This window comes from Thamnophis sirtalis, unplaced genomic scaffold, assembly GCF_051295495.1.
Source record: "Thamnophis sirtalis isolate CommonGarterSnake01/CBP01778 unplaced genomic scaffold, rThaSir2_p1.2 scaffold_4, whole genome shotgun sequence".
In the NCBI taxonomy this organism is placed as follows: Eukaryota; Metazoa; Chordata; class Lepidosauria; order Squamata; family Natricidae; genus Thamnophis; species Thamnophis sirtalis.
Window position 1 is genome coordinate 108228914 of NW_028261384.1, and position 25658 is coordinate 108254571.

The 25658-nt window shown below is 33.6% G+C and overlaps 1 protein-coding gene across 1 annotated transcript; it reads left to right on the plus strand.

Moving 5' to 3' along the window:
- The first annotated feature begins 616 nt into the window (after positions 1 to 616).
- LOC148046063 (cytosolic phospholipase A2 gamma-like) lies at positions 617 to 25658 on the plus strand. The gene is made up of 12 exons (XM_087714471.1): positions 617 to 877; positions 10168 to 10310; positions 10932 to 11130; positions 12052 to 12172; positions 13026 to 13166; positions 15708 to 15773; positions 16533 to 16571; positions 17597 to 17746; positions 18681 to 18806; positions 22317 to 22471; positions 24639 to 24810; positions 25408 to 25658. Exons 1-12 carry the CDS (start codon positions 617 to 619, stop codon positions 25557 to 25559), a joined length of 1725 nt encoding a protein of 574 aa, XP_087570597.1. The 3' UTR covers positions 25560 to 25658.

Genomic DNA, 25658 nt, shown 5'->3' on the forward strand with positions numbered 1-25658 from the left:
TATTACAAAGGAAAAAGGAACTCCAAGAGGCCTCATGCAAATGTCAAACCTTTACATTTAGACAGTGTGACTGACCACTCAGTGATACTTAGCATCTGCTTCTTCATGTTAAATGATATGGAAGATGTTTCTGTCTTCCAAAAATACACTGCTAGGAGTTAAATTGAACAGAATAAAATTTGACTGAATTTATTTCACTGAATTTGTTACCTATGCAAAATTTATAAAATCTGTCTCTTTCTTTCAATAAAGGACAAATTTTCTAAACTGCCAGCTTCTACTTCCAGGTAAAGAACATACTATAATCTTCTTTCTTGATTTATAGTCATTGAAATGGTAGGTATAAATCTTAATGCTAATTTGCCCCATCAAAGTGGAAATCCTAAACCTACTAACATTTGAATTATATATTCAATCATAACAATATTTTGCCACAAAGGAAGAATACAAATTTCATAATTAACTCACAATGAACAACTCTGTCATCCATAGTAAATGCTGATCCTGGAACAAGCCAGATTTCAGAAGAATCTGCTAAAGTAGATTTAGCTTTTATACGGTTGGTCAGATAAGAAGCAGTTCTATCTATTAGTTTAACTTTTGGTTTCAGTAAAATATGGTGAAAGCATTCCATGACCAATTCCCATCATGGCTACATCTGGCTCACCAGACCTGGGGAAAGTGTCCTGCTGTCGGGGATAGTGTTGTGGTCTTCTGGTGGTCTGCAGAGCTCGCAGCAGAGTCAGACAGTGAGGAGGTTGAGGAAGAACATGAGCCATCCTGGAGTGTGGGGAAGGCTTGGACAAGGGCTCTGCAGCGAACAGGACAGGACCATCTGGGAGTTATGTGCTGCCTCTGGAGCCCCCAGAGTCGAACAGTAACAAGGCAGAGGAACAAGCTCCCCCTGTTCCCAGTGTGCGCATGCTCAGAGCTGCCAGAAAGCAAGAACAGTTAAAACAAAAGTGATGACTTGGGACTAAGGTTTGGAGGTGATTGGCCCCTCCCATAGGACATAAAGGAGGAACAAAGGCACATGAACTTTTGCAGGAAACAACTTGGTTCATGCTGGTCAGTTTACCTTCTGAAAATACGTTTGGACTCTTTGTTCCATGTTATCTTACCAAGCTAATTGCCATTTAAGTCTTTGGCAGTGTTTTCAAAGAAGATCAAGGTGGGTGCTTATCAGCCTTATCCCGAAGGACTTTGGCAGCCTGTTGTAGAACTCTTTACTCCTATTTGCAACTCATTACGGGCTGTGAACGAATATAAATCACAGCCTTTGAAATAAGAAGAGGGTTTTTGAACTTAATTGTGTGTGTTTTACTGTATCCGGAAGCCTAGCTCAGAACATCTCCCACTTTAGAGATTAATGCTTTAAATACCATATCAAACTGGGTATCTAGTGAATCTTTAACAAGAAAAACAAACAGATTGTTTCCTTACAAACAAATGTGACACCATCTGTAACAGTTTAAAAACAACAACAATACATTTTGCAACATATAGACTGGAAACCTCACAAATATAAAATATTGGATCTGTTGAGAGAAAGTAGGAAAGTGGCCAAATATAGATAAATAATTTAAGGACCATTTTAAGAATTGTTTCCTTATTTTGTTTGAAATACAAACATTGGCAAAGGATTACTTACCTTTTGTTACCTAAAATAAAATCTCCACTAGCATTCCTTTACCATTTTTTTTAAAAAAATGGAGCTATAACTATGAGTAGCACGAGGTTGCTCCCAGATCAGTCCAGATCAGGCAAATTAGTAGTGACAACAGCAGGAGGCTCTGTCCACCCGCCCGGATGCTTCTATGCATGCACAGAAGCATCGTGCACACAAGTGAACCAGTAGCGCCAGGATTTGCAACCCACCTCTGAGTAGCACCATTATAAATTAGATGCAAGGGTTAAATTTTTCTATATATGGGAGAAAAGCAATGTGTGGTTTTTTTTAACACCTATAGAAAATCCTCTGAAATCATAGAATAGATTTGAAATACAGCAGTTGCAAAATGAACATCAAATTAGATCTCTGACTCTGATTCTATTTAGTGGAAATGTCTACTGGATCCAAGTTTGGGGAAACAAAAAGTCTACTGAGTATTGATTTTTAAAATATATTCTAAATATATCTCTTGTAAACAACACAATTACATCAGAGAAGCTAGTATAGATTCGATTCCTGATTTCAACAATGGCTAGATAAATAATCTTGGAAATCATATATTTAGGGCATGAAAGAAATATCATTTCCTTCCCCTTTTTAGTCATCATCTTCATCCTAATATTTAATCTCTTTAACTTTTTAAATAGCTGTCATCCTTTTATAAATTAGTATAATTTGTACCACAATATTATAGTTCTTATAGTTACAATATTAAACTTAAACATAGTTTATATGGGGATTTTAGAGATATTTGGATTTTCTATTTCAGGTTAGCTACTTGTATTTATGTTTTCATTAGTATTAGCCAAATTATATATATCTACCATATTCATGTTTGTCTTTATAATCTTAATCTTGTACAGTTAATCACATTTTTGTAGTTTGCCCTGTGATTTAAATTTTACCAGTTTTGTAATATCTATTAGAGTATTACAAGAATGAGTTGACTGTAATTTTATTCTTGAAAGTTATGTTACTGTATGTTGATTGATGATCAAAAGAGAAACTAATACTAACTTCTCTCATTATATACCTATAACAATTAATTATCTAAAGTATATTGTCTTGGGCCATATAACAACCTATTAGCTGTAATAATATATTTTAAAGTCTATAGTTTTGTTTCTGCAATTTTGTTTTACTTTTTGAAATCATGCAAATTATGAGAATATAAGTATGACAGTCTGGAGGTGTTGTAGAAAAGACGAGACACGCAAGCCAGCTCTTCAGAGAAGGAATAGTTTATTTGCGTAGGTTCATAGCCAATAATAAATGGTCTGAACATTGAATGAAATTCAGGAACTTCCTTATATAGTTTATCACTTTCAGCTAAAGCCATCTGTTAGTTTTGGAAACACCCCTCAAGATTTGCCCTTGAGTTACAGGAAGTTACAGGAAGTAAACATGGGTCAGCTAACGGAGCAGCATAGCTCGTATTTTGAGGAACTGACAACATATGTCTACCAACAGATTAACAGCCGAGCCAGCAAATGGGCTGAAATAGATGTTTTGCCTCAGCATATTTCATGTACAGACTTCCTTCTAACCCGTGTCTAACCGGACTATGTCCTAAAAGCAAACTTTGCAATTTCTATGTGAACAGTTAAAGCTTAATATCATGAAACCCTAGTTTGGTTCAGGCTTGAGGCCTACCTTGGTTCAGCCTGCCACTTTAGAGGGGGATAGCAGAGCTCCTGGTACTTTGAAGGAGAATGACCACATGGGGAAATATAGGACAGGATAATGTATCAGAGTCAGGAGTAGTTGCTACTGGCATTACTGCCAGTTCGGCACACAAAAACATTTTCTGTCTGTTTTTATTATCTCATTGTGGTTACAATTTTTGTGGAACCTTTATGATTGTTTACACATTATCAGAAAGCAGAACAATCTGAACAAAGTATTCTCTGTTTTTTTATATAGTTGTGTAATTAACCTTTTTATGTATTTCTTGAGAAAATGAGAATGTAAGGATGTTCTCATAAAGCCACTAGCCTATGGAACAATAGATTGGCAGATAATGCAGTTAATATGGCTCTGCACTACTTCCTACAACATCTTGAATCTTCAAGAACCTATCCAAGGGTACTTTTCATAGACTTCAGCTCATTATTCAATGCCATCATTCCATATATTTTTCTAATTAAATTGATTCACTAGTCATGCCTGACCATACTTGCAAGTGAATCATAAGCTTTCTAACAGACAGGAAGCAGGAGGTGAAGCTAGATAAAATCACATCATATACCTTTCCAATGAGCATAGCTGACCCCCAAGAGCTGTGGTCTCTTCACTTCTCTCTATAGATCAATGACTACATCTCAAAGGGTTCTTCTGTTTAAAGTACTGAAGTTTGCCGATGATACAACAGTTAAATAAATCTGCACCCAGACAGGAACAACTACCCTTGTGATGTTGCCAGAACAATCATGAACTGAACACCCTCAAAACTGTAGAAATGATAGTATATTTTAGGAGTAGCTCTCCTATTCTACCACCCTTACAATACTAGACAACTCAGTATTAGCAGCAGAGACCTTCGCGTTTCTAGGTTCTATAATATCTCAAGACTTAAAATGGACACCTAACGTCAAAATGACATTAAAAAAAAACATGTTCTTTGCACCAACTCAGAAAGTTCAGACTGTCCAAGGAGCTGCTGATACAGTTCTACAAAGGAATTATTGACTCTGTCATTTTCACCTCTATAACTATCTGGCTTGGCAATCAAACAAGACAGACACAGACTTTAACAGATAATTAGAACTGGGGGGGGGGGGGGACAATTACTACCAGCCTGCCTTCCATTGAGGCATTCCTGTATACTGCATGAGCCAGAAAGAGGGCTGTGAAACTATCTACAGACCTCTCATATCCTGGACACAAATTGTTTCAACTTCTTCCCTCAAAACAACACTATAGGGCACCGCATGCCAAAACAGCTAGGCACAAAGACAGTGTTTTCCCCCATTCCATCACTCTGCTAAACAACTATTTCTCACAATACTGCCAAACTACCTAGTTGGGCTGTATTTCTGTTATTCTTCTCATCTTTTATATTACCTATTTCTTATCTTCTTATGACTATAACTTTGTTCCTTGTATATTATGGTTTATATTAATTGTTTAATTTAGTATCCTAGTATGATTTATGTTTATTGCTTATTTAGTATTGTTGACTATCATTGAGTGTTGTATGTTATGATTTATGATTTATGATGAATGTATTTTATGATTTTAATAATCGTTTATCATTTGTTGCTTGTATGCCCTGTGAGCTTTTGCACTGGAGACAAATTCCTTGTATGCCCAATCATACTTGGCCAATGAAGAATTGAATTGAATGCTATGCTATGCTATGCTGTGCTGTGCTGTGCTGTGCTGTGCTGTGCTGTGCTGTGCTGTGCTGTGCTGTGCTGTGCTGTGCTGTGCTGTGCTGTGCTGTGCTGTGCTGTGCTGTGCTATGCTATGCTTGCTATGCTATTCTTTTTTTTTTTTTTAGTATGGTGGTCAGTGGTTTTTCTTCAGAAATTTGCATCGTAAATGAATTAGCTCATACTTCTTCCGAAAAGATTTCAAAATGCACCTGTTTATCAGGAAAAATGATATTGGTTTATGAACTGATGCAGTTCCTGTATATCTCTGTATATATAGCCTGCTTATATATTTTATCCTCCATCAATTTTAGACAAGCAGAGTTTCCACTGAATTCAGTTTTCACTGAATAGATGAATGTGATTTCTTTCAGCTTAATGTGAGTATGGTTATTTGGAGAATATTTTTCTTTACGAATATTTTCTTTTCAAAGAGGAATTAGGACTGTATACTCAGTTAACCTTGTGCTTGTTCCTGAAAAGGTAGGCTGAAGGTTTTTGCTTTTTCCCAGATTCTCTACTTATATTGGGTTTTAAGGCTAAGAATGTGAGGTAGAAATAACATAATAAAAATGATTATATTTTTATTTTATTTATTAGATTTAGAAACTGACCATTTCCTTCACAGTGGGAAAATGGTGGTGTACCAATAATACATGGAAAGCCATAAAACTGAATATAAAAATTTAAAATAGAGACAATATGGTTAAAATTTAACATTAAAAATTAATTAAAAGGCTGAGGGATTTCAGGAAGCTAGTCATCCTGATCTTTATACTAGGACTTTATACATCTTTGTCAGGTCCCAAAGGTTTTTCAAGAAGAAACTGGATTTTCTGGTTTTTCTTTGAAGATGTTTCACTTCTGATTCAAGAAGCTTCTTCAGCTTCTTCAGCTTTGCCAGTTCTTTATACATCTCCTGAAAGTCAGGAGAGTGGGAACCAATCTAACTACTGGGGAGAGGTGAAGGTTCCAAAAAGCAAGGGGCAATGGCAAAGAAGGCTTTCTTTTTGGACTCTGCCATTCAGAATTCTTTAGCCGATATGCCCACAACACACCTTCCCTTCCTAACTGAGTGGGACAGGCCAAAGTAGTGAGATGAAGATGGTTCTATAGGTAATCTGACTTTATTGTACTTGAGAGAAACATGTATGACAGAAAAAGAATTAGAGTATAATCATGACATGTGTATCATGTGCTACCATAACTGGATGGGTTTATAGTTCAGTCTAATTACATAATTTATTTTGTGTCTGAATATGAAACTACATACTAAGACATAACTTGTGCTATGTACATATGTATATTTCACATATAAATCATAGAGGCAAGCGTGCACATATATATTTAATTCTTACATTGAGGTTTTGTACAAAAGGCAGGCTGACCTTTTTAGATGTGCAAAGAAAAAAGTAGCATACTAAAATTCCAAAGCACATTTATTTTCCAAAGCCCTTGAATAAATTTATAATATATAGTATTCTTTTAATGAGATACAAGAAAAAAAAAGATTTTTATCATGCATGTCTTTATTTTTCATCCCTTAAATAACTACCTCATTATTATCTTACTCAGAAGATAGGATTTAACTAGATAGGATTTAACTGGATTCTTTGCCATTGGCAAAAATAAAACCATATACAACCAGAACAGTAGTGGAGTATCAGAAATTCACACATATTTGTAGCTGTATCATCTGTGATACAACACTAGATAGATATTTAACCTTTGTCTTGATGACTTTAGAAGACATTAATCTATATAAACATGACAGATAAATCTAGTCTTGGATCTACAGGTTTTCATTCCTTGTAATAATTTCTTTCATACTTTTCCTTTTCTTTTGTGAAAAAGAAAAATTCTCATTTCCCCAAATTTCAAATTAACTAGGTTGCTTGAGCCAAGTTTGTTGGAAGAGTACTAGGGACATAATAAAAGTTTATGTCCACTTGAAAAGTGTTTAATTTAATTAACCTTTAATTGAAAAAAAATTCTGATCAGTAATAATAGCAAATATTCTGCAATTTGTTTTATGCCTTCACTTGCATTTATTTTAGGTGTAAACTTTTTCTTTATTCTAGCTCCCAGATAGTGGGGGACTAGACTACATTAATTCCTTATGGCAAAATAGAAGAAAAAGAACTGAAGAAAAATTAAAAATATATAATGTATTTTGCTGATAATAATGGAATGTCTGTGGCAAAATAAAACAAAGGTAGTGCCAATAGTAATAGCCACCTTAGATACAATCCCAAAATATCTGGGGCATTCCTTGAACACCATCCACATTGACACAATCATCATCAGCCAGTTGCAAAAGGCAGCTTTACATGGATAGCTTACATACTGATATTTTAAGTTCATAGAACAACATCTCCCTATCCGAGGGAAGGACTCAATAGGTAGCTAAAAATATTAAATCCATTCTAACAATGTAGCTGATTGTACAACAAACAATAATAAAATAACAACAGCAACAAACAATTGTGTAATGGGATAGTGGGATATTTTCTGAAAATGTTTCTTTCCCACAGAAATATCTGAAATCTTTAGGTTATTCAAAGAAAAAAAAACAGAAGAAAAATGGTAAGAACATATGTAATTTATTTCTCTATAACTGGAAATATGTCATTGTTTACTCCCTTTAGAACTAAATAAATTTCAGCATGGAACAATGAAAGTGAAGTGTGTGATTTCCTCTTGCAACTTCCAGAGTTTCCTATAATCATGATTGCTGAAAATGAGAATCAGTTTTTGACCTTTCTATAGCCCTAAAGCAAGCATATTACAAAGGAAAAAGGAACACCAAATGGTCTTATGCAAATGTCAAACCTTTACATTTTAACTGTGTGACTGACCACTCAGTGATACTTAGCATCTGCTTCTTCATGTTGAACGATATTGATGATATTTCTGTCTTCCAAAAGTACACTGCCAAGAGTTAAATTGAACAGAATAAAATTTGACTGAATTCATTTCACCGAATTTGTTGCCTATGCAAAATTTATAAAATCTCTTTCTTTCTTTCAATAAAGGACAAATTTTCTAAACTGCCAGCTTCTGCTTCCAGGTAAAAAACATACTATAATCTTCTTTCTTGATTTATAGTCATTGAAATGGTAGGTATAAATCTTAATGCTAATTTGCCCCATCAAAGTGGCAATCCTACACTTACTAACATTTGAATTATATATCCAATCACATCAATATTTTGCCAAGAAGGAAGAATAAAAATTTCATAATTAACTCACAATGAACAACTCTGTCATTCACAGTAAATGCTCATCCTGGAGCAAGCCAGATTTCAGAGGAATCTGCTAAAGTAGATTTAGCTTTTATATGGTTGGTCAGATAAGAAGCAGTTCTATCCATTAGTTTAACTTTTGGTTTCAGTAAAATATGTTCACAAAGTGTCACTGACATTTTATTAATATAATATGTATTAATTTTGAGTAATCAGTATCATGATATATTAATGCCTGTTATCAAACATATGAAAATTAATATTGTCTTCTGCTACTTGGCTGACACCTGCTCTTGATGATGAGCAAAGAGGATATTTGTCAATTATATTTCCTCTTCTTTTTAATTTACAAACCATGATATTCTCACACATTGTTCTAATAACCTTACTTTCCCCAGGCTACAGTATACATTTTTCTATGGACTTGACGTATGCTTTCTGAAAATTTTAAATTTACATTGCAGATATAATCATTTAGAAAAAAAAATATAATCTTTGTTTCTAAATTTTTAATAACATAATATACAAGAGAAGAAAAAAAGAACTAACCACCTTCTATTTGCATACAATTGTATCTTTTTGCATCTACAACACTTGAAATCATTAAGTGACCAGGTTACTTCAATATTTCAAGCATTGTAGATAGGGAGTGTTTGAATGATGAGTGATTTCTACCTTTCTGCATTTCTTTCCAAATAGTGACATCAGGATTTCAAGAGATCTATCAAATCATGAAAAACAGCATGTAGAGGCAAGAAAATGCATAGTGAAAAAATGTCTTCAGAAGTTTCACATTGAATGTCCCAAGGTAAAAATTCATACATAACATTGGAAAACATGTTAAGAGTGTTGGGGGAGGGGAAGAGTCAGAATTTGCTTTAATTTAAGGTTGCTTTAATTTAAATTAAACAACTTAATAAGCAGCATAATAACATACTATATAGTAAATCATTGATACCCCTTTTTCACATTCAAACAAAAGCAAATTTGAAGGGGCTTATGAGATACAACTAGGGTTCAGAGGCATGAGTGTATCTATACAGCAGATGGCTCTTTCTTAGGGAAAGCAGAAAAGTAATGGCTCCATTGTTGATGAAATTTCTAGCCTGCCCAGAAAAAAGAGGGGTAATCTGCTATTGGTTGAATTAAGGTTTAGTAAAGCTGATTAAAAAAAAAAAAATCTAAGAAAGAAGATAGACCATAGTGGGGTAGAAATAAATGGATCTGCATGAGAGATTGGAAGGAAGAATGAATTGGAAAAATAGGAGACAATGAAAAATATTTGAATGAATGTCAAATTCATTTCAACAGCAGCTTGATAATTAAGAAAAGTGTATTTTTGTTTTGAATTCATATATGGTACTAAATCATAACTTGTTTCATAGTAGTTTGTTGATGATATAATAATAGCTGCTTTCACACAGCATGCTAAGCTATAAACCAAAGTTTACCAAGTATAACATTTGGGTTCATGCAATACATTTAGCCACACTAACAAATATTATTATATATTAACAAATGCCTGAGTACGTGAGTAAAGAATTTGTGGTACAAAAAAGCAATGATATTCATAGGGCATTTTGTTACTATTATAATGAAAATTTTAAGTTTTTGTAATTAATTGTACATGAGCAGAATCAGTTCATAATTGGAAACAGAAGAGAAGAAGTCATGGGAGAATTACATGCTAAATTTTAAAAGACACATTATATGTTACGAGTTTAGGTGTAAAATAAGGTTCTAATTGACAGATTTTTAATGCTATGATAAATGACATTTCCAAACACACACCCGCCATTCATCATATATTTAAGAGTTCAGTGTTCAACTTGACCAGTGGATATTATCAAAAATAATAATTATTTTTTCTGCCCCAGAACAATTTCCCCACTATTGCTGTACTGGGTTCAGGTGGGGGACTGAGGGCTTTAATTGCACTGCAAGGAACCCTGAGAGAGCTGCAGGAACATGATATGCTGGATATAGTGATGTATCTTTGTGGAGTATCAGGTTCAACATGGTAAGTGGCAACAAACTATATTGCTGGATGACTTATACATTTATAGACATAGCACCTGAACAAAAGGCAAGACATCTGATAAAATTACCTCTATCAATTCTTCAGGCTGTAGGTGGATGAATCTATGACATGGGGATGGCATTTGAAAGAATAGAGCCATAGCTGGAAGGAGAGAGGAGTTTTAAAAGTCTTGATATTTAAAATCACATGTCAATTCTTGAAAATAAATAGCTTTTTCACTAAACAAGTCTTCCGAGTAAGTCAACCTTAAACATTTGTCCAGTAGTTTTATATGTATATATTAATCACTCTCACAGCCATCCAGATAGGGAAAAACCCTCTTTCATGACCTATTTTCTCCAAGGAGTCATAAATAAAGCACACATGCCATTCTTTTTAGCTTTTTGCACAGAATTCTGACAACCACTACTTTTTGTTCCTGAATTAGGAACTAAAAATAATTATTGGGATTTGCTGGGACATATTTTATGGACAGGAACATGACTGCTACTATCTCAGGCAAAATAGAAAAGTTGGGAAATGTGCATTTTTTTAACCCTTAGTTTTCAGGTTTGGGGTAATCCTCCACTATTGCTGTGCCAACATTTACCTATTTTCAAGGTGTATGTCATACATTTATGAAAATGAAGAATGGGGAAAACAACTAAAGAGTTTGGAAGAGAAGTTGTATGACAGACTGGTAGATCCACACCGGGATTGGAAGAAAGTGTTAAAAAACCTGATTGAGTCAAGTAAAGATGACACATACTCCTTGACTGATTTCTGGGGTTATGTTGTAGTTTACATAATAATGCATGAAGTGAGTATAACGAATTCCTTTTAATAAATATTTTATTGTTCCCTAGAATATGATGGATGCTGTAACTGTTTTAAGTGATTTAAGAAACAAACATGCAAATGTTCTCACGAAACAATAATGCAATATCTTTTGCACTTTTTCACTCTACCCTGCCACAACTGCTTTAGGAAGGAAGAAAAGGAGGGAGATAGGAAGGGAGAGAGGAAAGGAGAATAATGGATAACTACTTTCTTATGGAAGAAAAACAAAATGGAAATTATTATTGTAAAAATACAACACATGAGATTGTATTTAATATTGAGGAGTGAAATGGTCCAACTCATTCTCTTCCATTCCACTTTACTGTATTCCATTCCAATTTCTCAGCATTTTTCCCCCTCAGTAGTATCAGTAGTGAGTATCCTTAAGCATATGAAATTTTCATTGTGCTCTCAGAAAGAAATCATTTAAAGTTACATGAAATAAAATAGAATTTTTCCCATTCTTATTTTAAGACAGTAGCTTCAATTGTGGGGACTAATTAGTGGAAAATAGTATTTATAAAACGTAACACTTACCTACATGGATGTACACTTGATTAAAATCCTTTGTCTGAAGTAGACTTTTATATTAATAGGAAAGCTAATGTATCCTTCAGACTGTGCTTCATTTTTGTGTGGAAGAGATTTTGTCATGACATTTTCTAAGTATCCATATTAAAGTAATTTAACAAGCCCTGAAGTTGGCAAGATTTTGGAAATGGTTTGCTCTTGCTTCCCAGGGCTAAGAGAAATTATCCACCTGGCTTTCTTCCTAAAGCGGGATTAGGACTCACAGTGTCCCAGAACTCACATATATTCAAGTGCTAATTAAACCCATATAGTTTATATACGATATGTAACTTGGCTTGGATTATTTGCTTATGAGTTTCTTTCTCAACAGCTGGATGATCATCATCTGTCTGATGAACAGACAGTTTGTAAGAATGGGATAGTTCCTTACCCAATCTATGCAGCAGTGGATGCAACCAAATTAGATGATGATGCAAATCTATTCCACTCAGGTAAACACTAAAATCTATCTATGTTTATCACAACTTTCATTTTGAAATCAACACATGCTGGATTCTGTCTGTCTGTCTGTCTGTCTGTCTGTCTGTCTGTCTGTCTGTCTGTCTCTATCTATCTATCTATCTATCTATCTATCTATCTATCTATCTATTTATCTCTCTATCCATACACACACACACACACACACACACAATGTATACACACATAGATAGATAGATAGATAGATAGATAGATAGATAGATAGATAGATAGATAGATAGATAGATAGATAGATAGATAGATAGATAGATACTGTTTGGGGAAGTCACAAATATATATTATCTTTTTAATCTGCACTTTTGGGGCATATTTTTTCTGATAATATTATGTATAACAATGTCTTTAATACAGGTACAGATACTCATCAATTTATGGTTGCTAAATAAGTCATGCCCAATTTTATGATCTAGTTGCCATAGTTGTTAAGGGAATCACTGCAGTTATTAAGGGAATCATGCTGTTAGTAAGCAAATCCAGCTTCCACTATTGCATTTTCTTGTCAGAAGCTGGCTGAGAAGTTAACAAAGAGTTGATCACATGAGATGCTGCAACTATTGTAAATAAATGCTGGTTGCCAAGCACCCAAATTTTGATCATGTAATCATAGGGATCTACTGAGAGTCATAAGTCTGAGGGTTGGTTTTAATTGGTTGCTAAATGAATTTTTGGAAAAGGAAGATAACCAGTAAGAAATGACTTCAAACTTTGAGGCACTCTTCATGCAATAGCAGGATATTAAAAGAAATACCCTGCTTTGCAACAGTAGTACTTACATGTTCAAACTGTAATTTTTCAATCTCTTTAAAGATATCTGGTTTGAATTTACACCACATGAGAGTGGATTCTTTAACCCTGGAGCATTTGTCGATGTGACTTATTTTGGAAGCAAGTTCAAGGATGGCAAACTGAAGGAAAAGAAGAATGAAAAGAAAATGACTTATCTGAGAGGTATCATTGCTTTTGATAGACATATACTGATATAGAATATGCAGTCTGGCAGGGGGGTTTAATTACATAGAATCTTTACTCCAATTGGAATATTGGACAGACTACTATACATAAATTGTACAAGGTTACTGATATGTTTGCAGCCATGTTAGTATCTTTGGGAGAACTAGTAGTGGAAATTTTGAATAGTTCAGAGAACTGGCAAATAGGCTGGCCCCGCTCCTGCTGCCTCCCAGCTGATTTTCACACACTTACAAAGCCACATCATGACCACAAAGCCACACACACAGAACTGATAGTAAAAAAAAAAATGAATCCCATCACTGGAATGAATGTAATGGTTCATACAAGAGAAGGCATACTATTGTGCAGTTGTAGTGCAATAAGTCTGCAATTCAATATGCACATATCTGAGAATAAATTAGGGTGATAATGGACTCATAGAAATTTACTTTGCAGTACATATTTCTAGAATTGCACTAAAACTCCCAAATCTTATAAATTTAAAGGATGGGGAATGACAGCATTAAGGGATTAGATAAGGTCACCAACTTTATTATTCTCTTTCTTTTTTCTCCTATTTTAACATTCTGTAATATGTTTACAAGTGCACAGGTAAAATATAAAACCAGATATGTGACTGTAGTGAGCAGGGTTGCCTCTATAGGCTAGCCAGGTAGTAATCACAATAATCTGCTATAAAATATTACATTCTTCACACTCTGAATCCAAAGTAGTGATGTGGTAGTACCGTACCTGCTGCCATCACCTACGTTCAAAGGGAAATGTTCTTTTTCCTAATCTGTACTCTGTTGCATGGAACACTCATACCCTACTGATTCTGTTGGGTAATAATATATTTGTAGACAGCAGAATAGAAGATAAAGGGGAAAAAATCACAAAATACAAAGATCTTCAAATAGAAGGAAAGTGACTGTGGAAAAAAGGAGTAAATGTGGTAATTGTATTTGGGTACAATTCCACAACATCTGGAGCACCATTTAAAACATTTAAACACTCTCAGCATTGACAAAATGTCCATTAATCAATTGCAAAAGGCAGCTTTACTTGGAAAGTCCTGGGACAGTACATATTATTAAGTAACAAAAACTGTCTATCCCACAGTTAGAGAAGGATTTGAAAGGTGGATAAACATCCAAACAACCGTATGATGAACCATAATGAAATAAATTATTGTTGCAGCATCAACAGAGGTATAACAGATGCAGGGGTGTGCAGTCAAGGCAGGCAGGGGAGGCAGAACCTCACCACTGTCATCATAAAAAGAAAAAAAAATTAAAAGGAAAAAGGCAAGAGCTGAGGTCAGGCTGAGCTAGTTGCTGCCAGAGCGCCATCTGCTTAGTGCTTAACTGTTTAAAATAGTGCCCTCTACAGGAGACGGCAGGAGAATGACATGCATTATCTAGTCTGACTTTTTATGATCACTCAAGCAGAGTTAAGCAAGGGTTAAAAGCCGAAAAATTCCTGACGTAGATGAGGCACGTCGTTCTCTTCCCTCCTCCTGTAGAGGGTGCTTTTTTAGAGGCTTTTTTAAACAGTTAAGCAGAGTCATCCACGGTGACTCTGGCAGCAACTAGTCCAGCCTGACCTCAGCTCTTGCCTTTTTCCTTTTACATTTTTTTTTATTTTCATGATGTCAGGCAAGAGCAGAGTTGAAATCATCTCTGAAACAGTTGGAAAAGGCACGTGTGGGTCGGAGGGAGGAGGAGGAATTCAAACTTCATCCTCCTGGTGCAACTTTGTTTGTGTGTGTGGGGGTTGAGTTTGAGAGAGGGGAGAGGGCGGGAGAGAGGGAGGAAGGAGGGGAAGGGAGAAGAAAAAGAAAAAGAAAGAAGGAAGCTTATTTAGCAAAGGAGAAAAACAAATGTTGTCGCTTTAAATCGGAACTGAGCATGCCTGGCTGTGGAATTCTGGGAGTTGAAGTCCACAAGTCTAAAAAAATTGCTGCCTCACCAGCCATAAACCTCACTGCACGTCACTGAACAGATGTTATACATGTTTCCTGATTTATAACATTGAGGCATGTGGTGTCTAAATGTGACAAACCCCTTCCCTTTGCAATTTTTATACACACATAGTTTTTATCTCTAATATCTTACATTTATAGCTATGATTTATTGCACGATCTAGAATACAGTACTGTGTAATTTAAAAATGATAGTTTAACTTTTTTAGGATAAGAAATCCAAAATACCTGTTTATTTGTTATGATTTTTATTTTCTATGAAGCAAACACAGTACTTTTTAAAGTGAGAAAATAAGATATTGTGATTTCAAAGAAAGACGCTATCTTTATGAGTGGTTCCCATAATACTTTTAGGGAAAACAGTTGTCTTGAGGTGATGGGAAAGATCAAAATAACAAATAATGGAGGTGATACATACAAGTCTATATCTCACCTGAGGTTTCTCCAAATAATGACCAAATTGTTATTTTCAATATGATCAAGGGGCCAAATTATTAAATAAATATGCTTGCTCATTTTACTAAGTTTCTAGAAAACTATTCCTTTTCTTTCAGGATTATGGGGAAGTGCTGTTGCAGATTTCAAAAAAGACATGAAAGCTTCAATAGGTTTTTTAATAGGTATGTTTCATATTGACCCAAAAAGTTATCCAAGATTGGACTGTGACCCAATTGAGCAAAGAAAGTGTCAGCATTCCAGAAAAGCTAGATAAAAAAAGATATGTATCTTAAAAAAAATTATTCCTTAAAAGATATGTGCACTGGTGGGACAAATTTTGCCACATGCAAAGTGAAGAAAATTACTTTCCAGTGAATAAATGAATTTCAAACTTATGTACTCTTATAACCTCTTATATGGAAATTTTAGCTGATGTAAAGTCAGATTGTTTTCCCAGATAAATATTGTTTAGAAAATGCTGAGATAGCTATAACAGCACAGCTGTTTATTTTTGTTTCATTTAAGGTTAGAACATATCCTTTAGCATTGAGCTATAAAATCGGATTGAATTTTGATTGCTAATTAAGATTTGTTAGATTTTAGAACTGGCCATATAATAGATTGACAAAAAATGTTAAAACTGCCCAGAAAATAAAGGTAATTCAGAAAAGAATACTTACATACAATTAATTAAAAAAATTAAAACTGTCAAATAAAATAGTCCTGGATGACTTGACAATTGATCAAAGAAGACATTCTCAAGTCTTTAATTTGGAGATAATAACTTTCAGGTGTTTATATGACCAGATGAACTTAAAAAGATGTTAAATAATTGAAAGGTTTATATATAGACAAAGTTTTTCTTTGAAATGTGACATGTTTTTAAAGAGGTTGTGAACATATTTATAAACTGAAACTGTTTGACTCTATTATATTTCTAGATATCCTTAAGAAGTTGATTTTTCATTATGAAGCATTAGGTAAGTTCCCCAACTTGTTAGAAGTACACAATATCAGATCTCTTCAAAAGAAAACCACTCTCTTTTTATAGCAGTTAGCAATAGCAATAGCAGTTAGACTTATATACCGCTTCATAGGGCTTTCAGCCCTCTCTAAGCGGTTTACAGAGTCAGCATATCGCCCCCACAGTCTGGGTCCTCATTTCACCCACCTCGGAAGGATGGAAGGCTGAGTCAACTTTGAGCCGGTGAGATTAGAACCACTGAACTGCAGATAACAGTCAGCTGAAGTGGCCTGCAGTACTGCACCCTAACCACTGCGCCACCTCGGCTCCTCAAGTCTTAATCCCTGTATTTGCACTGTGCAATATTGATAGTAGCTTTTTTGTCAAAAGAATAGAAATGTCAGCTTGTGAAAAAGCACAAGTCCAAAATTAGAGTACTATGATATTACCAGAAAAGTTTGGTAAGGACAACAGAAAACAAAAAGATACAGGATTTTTTCAGTACATGTTCTCCAAATTCCACTTTTTATCACCACCTGGAGATGCTAGAAAAGAGATATTTTGTACAAGCACAAAAATCTCATCCAGTTAATCAAACACTGGAGAAGATTTCAAAATGATGTCAATGTCATGTTAAGTTCAAATATTTTGCCTCATTACCTTACACATAAAGGCATATTGTTAGAGTTTAAGCACCTTATCAAGGAACCATACAGCTGCTAGGCATAGGATGGCTATACAAGTAGTCTTTAATTCACTAATGACATTTCAAATTGTTCTTTCCACAAGAGGCAAAGCTTCTCTTTTTCCTTCAAGTGATAGCCTAATAAGACCTGGCAATTATAGTGCTATGATAATACTTAAAAACAAACAAGGGACAACTTGTTAAGAAAAGAATGTTCTGTGAGTGACTGAACTGTAGCTTAAAATCTGGGTGGAATTGGGCAAGATTTTGTTTGTTTGTTTACGCTGTATCATAAGAAATGGGCACTCACTTTGTAGATATAAAAATTATTTAACAATGTCATTCTATTTTTGAAGAATACAGATGCTCCTGTGACTACTGTAAAGTTGCTTTAGAGACAACACAGTTCTTCAAACATGCTATGGAAAGCCAAACATGTATGATGGAAAATAAAACACATGCAGATGTTAAGAAGCATATCACAAACATTACAGAAATCCTAGAAAGTAAGTTTCCTAAAAAGCAAGTTGACATTAAAGAATGGTATGTTTTAGTTTTTTTCTGTTTTTGTGAAATTCATCAAGATTTCACTAGTGGCTTCTTCTTCTGATTCATAGCCTGAAGACAAATTCCACTAGCAAGAATACAGTAGTGAATTATCTTGTAGAATTAGACATGGGTATCTAACTGTATCTAAGAGAAGGAGTTTTCTTGTCCATTTCATTTAGCTTTAGATTGAGCTTTGGGTCAGAATACCTATTAGATTTTCAAAATCCAGCTGTTTTTACTAAATAAAACCCAAAGTAATTGGCAATTAAAGTATACATGTACATGTCCACAATTCTATCTATTCTGTTTCTCTCTTTTGAAATAGGCAACATTATGCAATGTGCAAAGTGCAGTGTGTTGTTTTTCTATATAGTAATAGAAGAAAAATAGTAATCCCAAAAATTAAATCCACGTGTAAGAAGAAAATAAAATATGTTTCAGACTAACAGACTAACACCAATACCATTCACTATATATGTTTGAACCCTTGCAAAGTATTGGGGTGGGGGAGATCCCCAAAAGGCAAGATGTTGGTCCATTTCATAAACTTATAAAAACCAGTGAGATTTTGATCATGGATGAAATCATGACTTTTTGGACTTTCCTCACAGATACCTTTAAGCCTTGCATATTTGGTTGTTATCTTTATTGGATGTATAAGTCTCACTATCCTCCAGCTAATAATCTGCTAGCATTGTTCCTTCCTATTTTAGCTCTAGTCTGTTTTATACATTAAGATTTCATTAAATTCAGTTTGGAAGAATGTTTGGAAATATAATCTAGTGTGCAATTTAAGAAATATGAATAGCAGATATTCCAAAGATTTGAACTGATGGCATATTAAGTTTAATGTTTTAATGAATTCTTCCCATCTCCAATTATATTAAAAAGACAAAGGGCCCAGTGATACCTACAACTTTTGTTGTACCCTGAAGGAAATTGATTATTCTTTAGACCTAACTGAAAATGGAAAACACATTTTGAAACTGGTGGAGACCTTACAGTTAGAATTTACAGGTAAGTTTGATTCACAATGTATATATTTTTAAACTCTCCTATAGACCAGTTCCTTCCATTTTATTTGATGGTGCTTAAGTTCTTCTTACTGTTGTTGTTATTATTGTAATAATATTTTCTCCCCTTTATAAATAACTCAAAATGATGGAAATACCTAATACTGCTTTTTAAACAAAGCTGCAAAATTAGGCTGAGAGAGAGACTGGCTCAGTTAACTAGCCAGTTTTTTTGGGTGGTTCACAATACATATATACTATACATACTTAGAATATTTTCTTTGTACAAGAACTATGGTAAATTGTTTTCTTGCAAAATCATTTTACTGCATATCACTGACATTTTTAAAAATTATATGTGTATTTGCACAGCTGAAAAAAAAGTACTCATCGGTCACAAAGAAATTACAACAAGTAAGTATCATATGCACATTAATGTCATCCTCATTGTTATTTTATTAGAAATAAATTTAGAAATATGAAAATGAAGTTCTAAGATATATATTGTTTGCTTTTTTGCCACAGTGATTTGGATATTTGTTATTTGAGTATGTGTCCTTAAATTTTTCATTCTTTGTTTTAAATTATGAGAAAAAAAGTAACTTGGAACTCTCTAAATCCATATCTACTGTAGATAACAGCTGTAAGCTATTCACCTTAAGTCCGGAAAAGACCTTCATAAAGATTTCTGCCTGAACAGCTTATGTGTGAAAACTACATCTTCTTAGAAAATCTGGAAAAAGAGAGTTAAAATTATTAGGATGGATCAGGGAAAATCTAATTCTATTCTCTATTTAGTTTAATTAACCAAAGTGAATTCATTTGAATTTTCCTTTAGATGTACAAGGTTTTTTTCCCTTTCCAATCAATCTAAAATCATATTAAATAATCTATCTGAATGACATGATTCAATCTTTAAATTAAACTCTTGCACAGTCCCATGGTTGTTTAGTGATATATAGAACTTTAATAGATAAATAGATAAATTCCAAGAGATATACATGCACAACCACTGCTCTATAAATTTACTACTTTCTAGGCACATTTATTACCTGCCCCTCCTTGCAGATCACTGTTCCTCTAGTATTTCCATAATTGAACTACTAGAATACATAAACAAAATTTAAAATTGAAAGCATCATTTCTTTTCTTTGTTTAAAGAAAATAAAAATAAAAACACAACATCGCCATCTCAGACATCCCAATTATTCTTTTAAAATATTATTCACAGCTCTGCCATTCTGATGACTTTACCACATTCAGCTGCTAAAATAAATTCATAAAATGTAACTTCAACCTCTAATCTACAGTTTTATTCTGCTGTGAAAATAAATTATTGAAACAGGTTTTTTCTTTCCATTTGCAAAACATTTATAGCCTTAAAAAGACTATTGATATTTTTTATTAAATTGCATTTTGCAGAACAGCTAGACAAGGAAATACATTGCATATTTGGTGTGCAATTAAAATGTAGTTAAAATATACATTAAATCAAATCAGATTGTATGGTTATCATCATTTCCTTTGGGGGCACCACTGAACTCAAGAATAATAAACTACTTTTTCTGCAATCTTCACTTCAGAAAAAGTTACATGAACCTCAGTGTTAAGTTATTACCAGTATTTCAGAACTAACCATTTTATAATGTTAAAAAACTGTTCATTAAAACAACACTCATTGCTCTGTTTCCAAACTTCTGCTATTAGTCATAAGTGAACTGGAAATGAATACAGAGAAGATTACTATGCAAGAGTCAAGTTGGGAGTTCCACGTACAATGTCTTAAACATGGTGAGTTCACCATTAATATTCTAGGATGATAAATAGCTTCAGCTTTAACCATCAAGTTTACCAATTTATGGGATGAACAAGTTATGGGATGTGATAGCTTTTTCTAAACTAAGACTGTGATTTAATGTGAATTATGTGTCAAAGGCCAGACACAAAAAAATAGTGAATTAGACCAGGACAACTAAATTATTTTCCTTGTATAAGTAATACATGTTCAATACTATTATTTTCAATACATAACTTTAATACTTTCACCTTTCTTTTACATGCAAAGTATTTACCAAATTTTGATTTTACATTTTTTAGCATGGTTTCAGGCTTGTTATTTGTGAAGCCACAATAGCAAGACTGCTTTTCACAAGTTCCCTAGAAAATTATGATCATGTATATAGGATATCAGTACTAAATGAATTTTTTCCCCATATTATTAATATTGTAATATTGTTATTATTTTGCAGATATATGGGACATCGTTAAATTTATGCACAAAACTCTTGCTTGCATCCTTAAATGGAAATGGGGAAACATTTCTAACTATACTTACAAATACAGTAAGGATAACTTAAGTATATATGAATGCATATGAATGTACATTTATTTCTCTTCAGTTGTGATAGTCTTTTATGATCAGAATAAAATGGACAAATATATCTTTAAGTTAAATCCTATTAATTACACCGATATAGATTTCTTGGCAGGGTTACAGAAATGGTTGCCTTACCTATGAAATCTAATAATTTCTATATGGTTCTCATCCAAATGCTAAACATGCCTAAGCCTGATAAGTTTGCAAAATCAAACAAGAATACTTAGATCCTTTAAATTGCTACCACATTTGGGAGGTGAATGTATATGTTTACCTTTCTCAGCAAGCCAAGAAAAATTAAATGTTATCTATCTTATTTACTTATTTACTTATTTACTTATTTACTTATTTATTTATTTATTTATTTATTTATTTATTTTATCCCATCTTTATTGCTTTATTAGTAATTCAAGGTGGTAAACATACTCCTCCTCCCCACCACTAAACAAATATGTGAAGTTACTTGTGCTGAGAGAAAGTGACAAGAGTCACTCAGCTAGTTTTTATGCCTAAAACAGGACAGAATTCACAATTTCTTGGTTTCTAGGCTAGCATCTTAACAACTACACCAAACTACTGGCAACATAATACTCGAAGAACATGTTTAAAATGCTGATTAATAGTTCCCTGACACCTAAAGTATAGGCCAGATAAAAGAAGTAATTTTAACAAAATGGCTACTGGATAACTGTGTTCTACTGCCAAGAGCAAAGATGTACTTAAAAAGTCAGTTTCTAACAGTAGCAATGAGGCAAATCTGTGCTTTATGTGCTTTATAGCATTGAGTTAGATTAGATAGTTATCCTGAATTATCTAAAGGAGCTCATTAGGTGACCTTAAAAACCAGAAAAATTTCATTGTAGACATTTGATGCCTTAGGATATGGGACAATATATTTTGAAGTGATTGTAAAGACAATACTAGAATAATATTATGATAATTTCTCTATCATTTTGAATCACTTTGTTTTCTATCCCAGAGAGGAAAGGATAATGCTTATCAGAGCTAAGAATTTAGATAGATGGGAGCATAGGACATTTTCACAGCTCCAGATTAGGTTTGTATTGTGTAAATGAATCATTCAAAGTGATTTATACAGCTAAGTAATGAAGAAAATATTTTGTTTTCTCCCCTTAGTTGACCTGAAAGACAAAAACCTGACTGATAAAACAAATATTCAGTTGGCAGATGCTGGCTTAGTCATAAATTCTGCTTACCCGCTTATCTTGCGTCCAGAAAGAAAAGTGGAACTCATTCTGTCTTTTGATTTTAGTGAAGGAGATCCTTTTGAAGTAGGTTTTTCATATTGGTATTTTTTAATAATAAATATATGTACTTTGAGATACTCATATTGTTCAAGCTGAAATTTATTGATACATTTTAGGAGTTAGTCGTAATAATTGTCACATGGCATGCAATTCAGCTTCATAAATTATTTCTTGTAACAGTCCAGTACTTCTTGATAGAAAAAGATATAGCCAATCTTCTTTGAAGGGTCCTTCCAAGTTGTGATCAGTACTTTCTTTATATGAATCATGCCTGTGTTATTGATAGATAAGACATAACCTGTCTCTCTTGCTAATTAAAAGCAGGGCACATAATTGTTTTCAAGAGCTATTTCAAATCAGCAGCAGATCACTTGAGTGATGAATGAAATGAATCACCCAGTCCAAGTACTTCATATCATAGAAAGGACACTAGTTAAGGCTTCCTCTTTACACAAATTTATCTAATGTATGAATACCATCCCTATTGGTAGAATTGACCTCTTTGCCATATCCAGATTTATACTTTTCAAAATGTCATGATGCAACTGATTACTGAAAAGTACATTCAGCATGTCTGTGTTAAGTAATAGGAAACATAGAAATACAACAAATCACCTTAAAAAAATTACAAAAATAGATTAAAGGCCATTCTAAAATAGACATGAAAAGCTAACTGTATTTAGTCTTTTATAGCAAAAACAAAAACAAAAAGGTCCCATGACTCCTGAATATCTGAGCAATTTATTTTGACATAAACTTTTGAGTATTATAGCATGAGGATCATAGTACATAGAATATAGTATGAGGATCAAGTACATAGAACATAGTGCTAAGAAAATATATACATATATACTGCTGTTATTGGAATAAAAGAAACTGGAATAGGTCTTACTTATAGGATCCTATAATTGTACAGTATATTGTTGCACTGATAAGTTGCTGATAGCAATGAAATTAGGTGAGAAATTTGTACACATTTTCATGTATTTTAGCTCAACTGTTTAACAATTAAATGTTAATTTAATTAAAAGAGTCATGATGGTGCAGTTCTTAAAATGCAGTATTACAGGCTAATTCTGCTGACTGCCAACTGCCAGCAGTTTTGCAGTTCAGAACTCACCAGGCTCAAGATTGACTCAGTCTTCCATCCTTCCAAGATTTGTAAAATGGGGACCCAGATTATTGGGGGCAATTTGCTGACTCTGTAAACTGCTTAGAGAGGGCTGTAAAGCACTGTGAAGTAGTATATAAGCCTAAGTACTATTGCTATTGCTAAATTAGTCTTATTCCCAAGTTTGTCATAAGTGAGAAAGGGTCTAAAAAAGTGACATGCTGCTGTTTGAGTTGTGAGGTTTTTGATATCAGATATTTGGGGAAGAGCATAGAGAATGGTCAGTCTACCTATTGTGTGTATTTACTTGGACTGCAATGGAAGATTTTATTATGATTGAAGTATTGCAAATAAATACATGGTGCTGCTTGTGAAGACAATTTATAATATGCAGCTGGTGTGGAAACTGGTAGAAGTTAGCTAATAAAACCCACTGTTGTACAATTACATTTCTATATAATCAATTTCAATAGACTTTTGGCTTTAATTCAAAATGCTAGCCATTATCATAAAGCCTTATTTGGTGGAATACATCACAAACACCTCACAATGCATGACTCTTTTTGCTTATTCTGTATATTGACTCTTCCCCAAGGTGCAGGAGACATAGACAAGCTGTTAGGCCTTCTCAATAATAGTGTCTTGTCTTGTTTTGTTTTTGTAGTGTACAATCCAGAATTCTAAATTAGGGCTGGTATACAAAAACTGTGAAACAAACCAATATGTGTTCTTACAGACTAGCCAGAGATCAATATTTTTATGAGGATGCAGTACTTCATAATAGTTTGTTTTACATAATATATTAAACTGCAATGTGATTATTGAGTGTGTCATAGTTAATATATGATTTAAAATATGACATTATTTCAGCTCAATCCAGTTCAAATGTCAATTTTCTCTTTTGATCTACTTTACTTCGACTTGATTGATTGATATCTTACTTTTACTGATTCATAGCATAATTAATTATTTGCTATGTAGATACAATCCCTCTCAGTGTAGACACCTCATCTGTAGTATAGAGTTTGCAGTTTGAATTTATTTTATTAAGTATCACTTTTCCATCTTCTCTTACCACAGACTATCAAGAAAGCAAGTCAATACTGTAAGGAAAACAAGCTTCCCTTTCCTGAAATTGATGCCCGTAATTTAGACAAGGATAAAGACAACCCTGAAGACTGTTACATCTTCAGAAGCAATGGTTGTCCAACTGTCATGCACTTTCCACTTTTCAACAAAGTGAACTGTGAAGGTATATCACGTGTTCTTAATAAATAGTTCAAAGTGAATAGGAGTCAGTCTTTCATAGACAAAACAAGGAGTACACTTTGTAAATATTCATTTCCTATATTCTGGGATAAGTTTGACATGACAGATAGTTGATTCCTTCTGAGCAGGAAGATTAAAATTAGTACCTTTTCATTGAGTTTTGTTTGCAACATTGAACTTAGAAAAGCTTTCCTCTAATTTCTGTGCCTTATAACATGATTGGTTGTGGATAATTTCCCATTCAGATAAATTCCCCAAACTGGACTGACAAATTGGATTGGATTGCATTATGGATATAATTTTAATTCAGTCGTTAAAATGTTGCTATTTTATATAATCAATATTATGTTTTTTGGGTATGAAAAGATTGTTTTCTAATGCTTAGAAAATACTTTTTTCTAAGTATTTAAAGAAGCCCTAATTGTTTAAAAGGATTTTTAAATCTCCTTTTATATTTTATTGAATTTATGTTGAAGGGTACCAAACAAAATACAGGTATAGATTTACTTCTAAGTTGAAAGCATGTTATTATAGGAAATGTTTGTTTGCTTACTGAATTTGGTCCTTTTTGTTTTCCAAGGTCACGTATCGGACTGGCGTAATAGGTATACAACCTTCAGCACATCTTACCCAGAGCAAGACATCCAAAATCTTCTTGAAGCAGCAAAAATAAATGTGCGAAATAATGCTGAAAAAATCCTGCAAACATTGAAATCTGTAGCAAATCCTTAACAACTCTACATTGTGGATGTGAATGTTGATATTCTCTTTATCTTAAAAGCAAAAAACTTGAGGAATCCTAGAATTAAAGGATAGTTTTATTGAAATCTT